Here is an 8,395-nt window from a genome sequence, read left to right as displayed (position 1 = left end):
CTGTAGTTCAGGTAAGCCTCCTGGTTGGGGATACACACTGACATGCCTGGAGGATAACACATTCTGAGGACACAGAATGTTACAGTGGGGACCCTCCCAACCATGGCCTTAATGCAACTCTTCTTTTGGCTGATCCTGATTCATATCTTTTATAATAAAACCATTAGCACCGCACTTTCCTAAATTCTGAGAGTTGTTCGGGTGGATTATGGAAACTGAGAGAGAGTCATAGGAACCACTGAATTTCTAGCCAGTTCTTCAGAAGTGCTGGTGGCCTGGAAACCGAAGCATGCGGCTGATATGTGAAGTGAGGGAAGGCTTGTGGGGGCCCTGAGCCCTTCACCTGTGAAGTGTTTAGTAGGTCCAGATAGTTACTGCCAGGCTTGCATTACAACCCTAAAGATTTAATCCAGTCTCAAGNCTTAATCCAGTCTGAAGAAATGGGACTAGCTACATAATTACCCCACATAATGGTGGAAAAATCACACTTTAAGGTTTAAAAACCTGCATCCACCAATAAAGTTAAAATTATAACCTTTAAGAGGATGTTCTCCTAAAATAAAACTGAAGTTCTTTACATGTGAAACAATATCGAGGGAATGTGGTTAATGTTAGTAACAAAGGAATATGTAAAATGTTAGCATCCTGTCAGCTCAGGATAATTTAATGGGCTATTCCCCAAACACAAAAATGCCACAACTGAGTCTCTGCAATTTGAGGCTGACCCTCCTTTCAGACCTTCCTTCCCATCACCACACTGTCAATGGCATTCATTTGATAGAAAGCTAGCCAGTATTGGAAATTCCATCTCTAACAGAGGAGCATAATACAGTTGACAGTCTTATTTAGAAACTTAATCAGTGGTCTTAGCTTACTGGCACTCTGTAGCCACCAATTACATTAAGCAATAAAAAGTCATGATTTAGCCATGCTGTCAACAATTTTCATTGCTCTTTGATATTTTAATTCCAACAGCTAAAGAACAACAAAGTTAATCAAGAGCAAAGCTCTATGGGTTGGGATTCTCCTAAAAATTTCCATTCCATTTTCAGTGTATGAAATGTGTCCTTTTTATAAACGTGTTAATGTTCTAGCAGATATGAGAGATGACTTGGAAACAACTGAAGCATGAGGGACACACAGGATTCCCTCCCCAGTGTCAATAGGGTCTTAAATAACTTAGGAACAAGAGCAAACAACCAGTCTACCACTGAAAACCCAGGTCTTTGTGGGCAGTTCCACTGACAAAAGCAAAGCAAATGTACAGGATTTTTTTTTCTGTTACTCCCCAATGATATAATAGGGTGAAATCTTCAACATGATAACTCTAAGATCTATTCCTGCAATTGCTAATGGGAACTACTGTGGAAGGTTCAGTCAGGGAACAACAAGATAGATTAGCAATATCAGAACCGGATACTGGAAGAGGAATGAAAGCAAGACTGAAAGAGAATTAGACTGGACCAGTTGGGGGTCTTTCTAGGCTAATACCCTGGTGTGGATAATGAAGATGTGAATTATGCGGAGGTGGACAGGGAGAACGAAGAGAAAGGCGGAGATGTGAAAAGTATTTCTTTAGCGACACTAACAGCCCTTGATTCAAGACAGACCCATTGAAGATGTCCAATGTGTCTAGCCTAAAGCCTAGAATAATTCTAACACCCACAGAAAGCAGATTTGGATGGAAGAATAAATGACATTCCTTTCAATTTTGGATTTTACATGTTCACAGGCTTTGCTAGATATTTTAAACACTATTAAGGCTTTTAACAGCCTATATAAACTTTTCATTTCTCCACAATTTAAGGTATAATTTAGGGAGAGCTTCTATAGCAGGTGAATAATGGAGGCACATTAGGGGATTTATCAGGGCTGGGAAAGTGCAGATGAAGCTCATGGGCACAGGAGGAAGAGTGAAGAGAGCTGAGCTGCCGAAGCTGATCACAAGCTTGGCCTTAATGAGCGATACCAACAAGCCAGTACCTGAAACATCAGTGGGGTGGTTGCAGAAGAAAAATTCAGACTCTTGATCATGTGACTTTCTGAATCATACTTTGACATAAATCCTTTGATAATAACTGTTTTGGCTGTTCCTTGTTCACCAATTAGCAGCACAGCCTAAAAGAGACGTTGAGAAAGAAATCCAAGGAATGCAATACAATGATTACGAGCTAAATTGTCTCCCTCCCCCACGCCAAAAATTCACATGTGGAGGCCCTAACACCCAGTACCTTAGAATGTAACTGTGTCTGGAGATAGGATCTTTAAAGAGATGATCGGAGGTAACTGGGTGATGAGCATTAAGGGGGGGCTACGTGATGTGATGAGCACTGGGTGTTACACGCAACTGATGAATTGCTGAACAGGACATCCAAAACTAATGATGTACTACAAGTTGGCCAATTGAATTTAAACAAATAAAAAATAAAAATAATAAAAATAAAAATAGAATGAGGCCATTCAGTTNTACGTGATGTGATGAGCACTGGGTGTTACACGCAACTGATGAATTGCTGAACAGGACATCTAAAACTAATGATGTACTACATGTTGGCCAATTGAATTTAAACAAATAAAAAATAAAAATAATAAAAATAAAAATAGAATGAGGCCATTCAGTTGGGCCCTAGTTCAATCTAACTGGCATCCGTATAAGAAGAGGAAATCTGGATACACCTACACAAAGAAACAGCAGGGATAGAGTCACACAGGTAAAGAACACGGGAGGACACAGTGGGATGACAGCCACCTGCAAGCCAAGGACAGAGGCCACAGAAGAAATCAAACCTGCCGGCACCTTAATCTTGGACTCCAAGCCTCTGGAACTGGGGAGAAAGAAATGTCTGTTGTTTAAGCCACTCAGTCTGTGATTTGTTAGGGTGGCCCCAGCAAACTAACACAGTCATCAGAAGAGAAGGATTTCTCTTTGGAAAAACAAGTCAAAGTTCACTTTCTCTCAATGAATACGTGAGAAATCATTACTTGATCATGCATCAGAACTATTCAACTCTTAACACTGCTACTGGAGAATAATAAGAGAAGTATATTAATTTGGGTAATACTTTCATTTACGCTAAACAGCAACCTAAAACATTCTAAGATAAACGCAAGATGCCTTGTGTTTTCAAGTGATATTTTAAAATACGCTATTGTTAACAAAAGTTAAAGAGCCACACCTTGCCCTGTTTGGCGATGGTTTTAATTAGAAAGTCAGTCCTCACGTTGTCAACATTTGGCACCAGGATGGAGCCATATTCTGGGGTGACATCAGGCGGATACACATATTCCTCAGTACACGTGTTCCAGTGTCTCCATTCACCTGCGATGAACAGAGAACACACACATCCTCACAGGCCCGTGAGCAAGTGAATTCCTAACTGTAACAAGCAGACGTCCTGGGCATCTCATGAAGGTGTCTTTCAAAAACTCCCCATAAGATGGAGAGCATTAGACCCTGGAGATCTAAGTAGTATTTAGGTATGTGTTAGCTGAGCCAAAATTTCCCAAGGAACAATTCCAAAGTGGTATTATTAGGAAATATAAAGAAGAATCCTGGAAGTTTTTTAAAAATATGTCAGTTTTCAATAATGTCTGTATAAAAATTAAGAATACAGTGATAGTAGTATGTAACTAAAACCATTTAAAATATCTACTCTCACAAGCTTTTCATTACACACTTCCTTTAATTATAAACCAAAAAAAAGAAGATATATAAATATTGTGTGTGTGTGTATATATATGTATACATGTGTATGTACTTCATATATATGTATGCACATTAAATACACTTGAGGTATAGATAGATATACAGATAAACACACATATTTTGTAAAAATACACTTTACACTTCGTAATTTTTATGTAAATTGCTGATTATATTATATAAATGACTGAAACATCTGATTTGGAGATTTTTCTCTATTTCTTTTTTTTTTTTTTTAAGATTGATTTATTTATTTTAGAGAGAGAGAGACCACAAGTGTGGGGGGGGCAGTGGGAAGCAGATTTCCCACTGAGCGAGGAGTCCAACTGGGGACTGGATCCCAGGACCCTGAGATCATGACCTGAGCTGAAATCAAGAGTCTGATGCTTAACCAACTAAGCCACCAGGCACCCCCCTAGTTTGTTTTTAATTCATTAAAAGTTCAGTAAACAATATACTTAACAAGGGGAAGATGTGCATTTGGAATACAAATGAAAAAAATTTCGAAAAAGAAACAATCAGGTTTCTTCACACATGAAAATATCCATTTTAATTTTGCAGCCCAGTGTTTTAATTACCATTTAGAAAAATAAAATTTATGTAAATAGTTGCCAGTGGAAAAAACCTTTTCCCATGTGTTGTGTGTGAGTCCACAGAAACAAGGATCCTCACCAGTGGACGAGACGTAATAGTCAAACATGGCGCCCTCCGGCCCCTCTAGCGGAGGCAAATCCAAGGTCAGTGCTTCCTGAGAACGTAGCCAGTGCTCCACCCGGCGCCGGCCCTCCAGTTCGAGCAGGGCGCCAATGCTCCACATCAGGGAGAAGACGTACAGTCTCCCCAGGTGTTCTGGTGTGACCTCCACACCTTGCTCCTGAGCACGAAAGAAAAGTTTTGTTTTAATGCTTGATTCTCAAACTGACATTTTACTTTGAGGTTTCAATGAAAATAACAAAGATGGAAAAGGGACAACAGTTTTCCCCATAAGAACAAGGGAAAGATGAATGAAACTGGGAACAAATACAGAATTGATCTTGAGGAATACCAAGCCGGTCTCCAAACTAAATCTGGATGCTTATTAGCTGACTGTGAACTTGCCACTAAATCACAAACCGGTGGCTTCCTTGGTGAAAAAAGAAATGAGAAAAATGCAAAAGATGCATGTGCACATTTAAAACATCCCTCTCAGGGGCGCCTGGGTGGCACAGCGGTTAAGTGTCTGCCTTCAGCTCAGGGTGTGATCCCGGCGTTATGGGATCGAGCCCCACATCAGGCTCCTCTGCTATGAGCCTGCTTCTTCCTCTCCCACTCCCCCTGCTTGTGTTCCCTCTCTCGCTGGCTGTCTCTATCTCTGTCAAATAAATAAATAAAATCTTTAAAAAAAAAAATCCCTCTCAGCACGTGTCTATCAGAACCAGTTTCAAATATTGTGCTCTCTGTACAACATGGCTCTGTTAGTGAGAGAGAAACTTCTAGAAAGTTGAGCAATTTACCTTTGTAGGGATCAGCCCTTTAAGCATGTTAATGCTCTGCATGATTACAAAAGCCTCAAGCATCTCCATCTTGTATTCTAAGTTCTGGACACTNCTCTCAGCACGTGTCTATCAGAACCAGTTTCAAATATTGTGCTCTCTGCACAACATGGCTCTGTTAGTGAGAGAGAAACTTCTAGAGAGTTGAGCAATTTACCTTTGTAGGGATCAGCCCTTGAAGCATGTTAATGCTCTGCATGATTACAAAAGCCTCAAGCATCTCCATCTTGTATTCTAAGTTCTGGACACTGAAGCGATACAGGTCGGGAAAAGACTTGCCGTAGAGCTGACGAAGAATTTCAGCTTCTTCACGCGAGCGTTTCTTAAGGAAACCCTGTTTATTTACAGATTAATGCATTAATAAATGTATTAGCACACCAAGAAAATGGCCATTTTTGGACAAAAATTTTTTAAATATTTATTAATAACACTGCACATAGGATATGCCAGGCCTTGCTAACCATGCTTTCATGCATTAACTCATTTAATGCTCAAAACAATGCTATGAGGTAGGAGTTATTATTATCCTCCTTTTACAGATGGGGAAACCGAGGCCCAAAGAGTTGAAGTGTTGTGCCCAGGATCCCACAGCTGGTGGGTGCCAAGGCCAGAATTCAAATGCACACATTCTGTTACCACCCTACACATGTGCTCAGGTCTTGAAGCCAAGATGGAAAAAAAGTCTTAAGCTCTTAATTAAATTATACTAGGAGAAAATGAGGAGACCTAAAAAGAGAAATAATTTAGGAAAAGAAAAAGTAATAAAAGGTGAACAAAGGAAATCCACACCCACGTTGTTTTAAATGGGGAAAAAAGATTGATCAAGTTAGTTGTTTCCTTTTATTTCTTCTAATTTAATTAATAACCAGTGTGGAAAAATATCAAAGAATACTCTAGAAAATGGAGAATTTAGTCATTTGGGGAATCCACTATTAGAAAAGTGCATGTGATCTCTAACAAAATACCACTAAAACACAATATTCTCTGAAGCTAGGCAAGTTCCCTCAGCCTCAAGAGATCAGCTCATTCTTAGACACTGAACAGAAGCAATAAAACGTTGATTCTGAATTTTTCATCAATTCATGAATTTACCAGGGTGCCACAGCAACAAAACAGAACATAGCACTTTTGAGTTGATGGAACCAAAAAGAATGTCACACGCAGGACCAAGTAATCAGCTTGGCTCCCAGAAGCTGACAGATTCCCATGAACACAACTTCTCCAACCATCTGCCTCTAATAACTCCCTAGGCTGCCTTTGCTCCCAACACTTCCAGTCTGATTCTCTGTGAGTCTTGCTTCTTGCTAACCATTCATGAGAAGAAACTGCATTATTTAAAAGCACATAAAAATTTAGGTAAGAGACGCCTGGGTGGCTCAGTCGGTCGAGTGTCCGACTGTTGATCTCAGCTCAGATCTTAATCTCAGGGACATGAGTTCAAGCCCCATGTTGGGCTCCATGCTGGGTGTGGAGCCTACTTAAAAAAAAAAAAAAAAAACTTCAATAAGTGTAGCTTAATGTAAGAACCTTATTCAGCCTCAACATAGAACATAATAGAAGCTTATTTCATAAATAGCAAAGTCTAAATATTCATTAGCTAGTTGTATAAAAGAATTTTTTTAAAGCCTTTGTGAATGTGAAGTATTTGGGGATAATCAAAGAAATACTTTACTTGGAGCTTGCCACTGTATCTGTAGTTACCAAATCTGAACCTACAGTGGTGCTTTTAAAAACAAAAGCAAAAACAAAAACCAACTCCTGAACTGCCCCCTGCCACCCAGAGATTCTAATTTGGTAGGATTGGGCTATGACCCAATCATCTGTATTTTAAAGAACTGTCATTGATGATTATTCTTGCAAAGCCAGGGTTCAGAACCCTTGCCCTGTATTCTCCTTAATGGATGGATAATTTGATTGTGAAATCTGAAATCTTTAGAAGCATGTTTAGTGACATATCCAATTATACGTAAGTATCATTTTGCTATATAATGCCCTCTTTTTTCATTTCTTCACATTTTACCAAACCTAAACCCTTTCTCAACCCAGGTCTTTATAAATTCTGAGAAGATATTATTAAAAGTTAGGATATATTCATAGAGAAAGAGAAGCACAAAAACTTAATGACAATATAAGATAAACATCTACTTAATTTAAATAATGACTTTATAAGTTTTCAATCAAAATCATCTCCAAAAAAATTACATAAATAAAATAATAAATTTGACCAACAATGTCAAAAAAGATTTCACATCTGGCTTATCTAATAAGAATTTTGCCCTACATTATAGCATTTATTTAGTAAAATATCTAAGAATACAAGGCATTTAACTATAATCTGATTATAATCAATATATTCTAGAATGTATTGGTGATAAGAAAATAATATACCTTTTCATGAATTGGAGATATTATCTGATATAAAATTTCCAAGAACAAATATAAAACTAATGACTATTGAATCTCATAAAAATTCCTTATATGCAACTTTTTTCCTTAGATGCAATTTTAATAAATGGTTTTCTTCAAGCTGATATTCTAAGATGATTGCTCCCAAACTTTACGCGAATGAGTACCTTTTTAAAATGTCATGAATTCCCAAAGTGATCAAATTAAATTTTACTTATTCACAGTTTGGTGCGATTATTGATTCAGCAAGGCCTGAAATTACTCCACAACCCATAGTGGAAATCACAGGTCTGAAGAGATGAGAAGAGCCCTACAGACTCCAGAACGCTGAAGGAACCTGTAAGGGATAATCAGGGTTCCAACATCCCAGAGCAGGCAAGGAGTGGCCATAAACAGTAGCGATGAAATGCAACGATACCAAAGGTCTGCAGAAAAATCAGCATGCGCTCTATAGGAATGCTAAAGATCTGTTTTCCTCCCTCAGTGCACAAAGAAAAATTCCGCTCATACCTCGAGAATAGGACTCCAATCAAGGATAGAAGAACTCATGAAAACCATTCCATTTCTTGAGACAGTAGCAGGTGAAGCGTTGTCAATGTTATGGGGTTCAAAAATGATCTTGCAGTTTGGCGCCATGGGAATCCGATCACCATTGGCAAGGGTTAGAGTTTTGTTATCATCCAAAACAGAATTCAGATTTTCAATCCAAATGGCATCTACTGGACCATCAAGAACTATCCAGATATGTTCCCCT

At 38.6% G+C, this 8,395-nt stretch overlaps 1 protein-coding gene across 1 annotated transcript in view; it reads right to left on the bottom strand.

Moving 5' to 3' along the window:
- Positions 1 to 8,395, bottom strand: part of DNAH5 (dynein axonemal heavy chain 5) — a 278,502-nt gene that overhangs the window by 89,684 nt on the left and 180,423 nt on the right. The window contains exons 44-47 of the mRNA XM_034657084.1: positions 5,393 to 5,569; positions 4,376 to 4,577; positions 3,177 to 3,319; positions 1,984 to 2,118 (exon numbers count right to left, since the gene is read on the bottom strand). Coding sequence (XP_034512975.1) covers positions 1,984 to 2,118; positions 3,177 to 3,319; positions 4,376 to 4,577; positions 5,393 to 5,569 — 657 coding nt within the window. The remainder of the gene's footprint in view (positions 1 to 1,983; positions 2,119 to 3,176; positions 3,320 to 4,375; positions 4,578 to 5,392; positions 5,570 to 8,395) is intronic.

The sequence above is a fragment of the Ailuropoda melanoleuca genome, chromosome 3, assembly GCF_002007445.2.
Source record: "Ailuropoda melanoleuca isolate Jingjing chromosome 3, ASM200744v2, whole genome shotgun sequence".
Taxonomy (NCBI): domain Eukaryota; kingdom Metazoa; phylum Chordata; class Mammalia; order Carnivora; family Ursidae; genus Ailuropoda; species Ailuropoda melanoleuca.
This window is presented reverse-complemented; position numbering and strand designations above follow the sequence as displayed.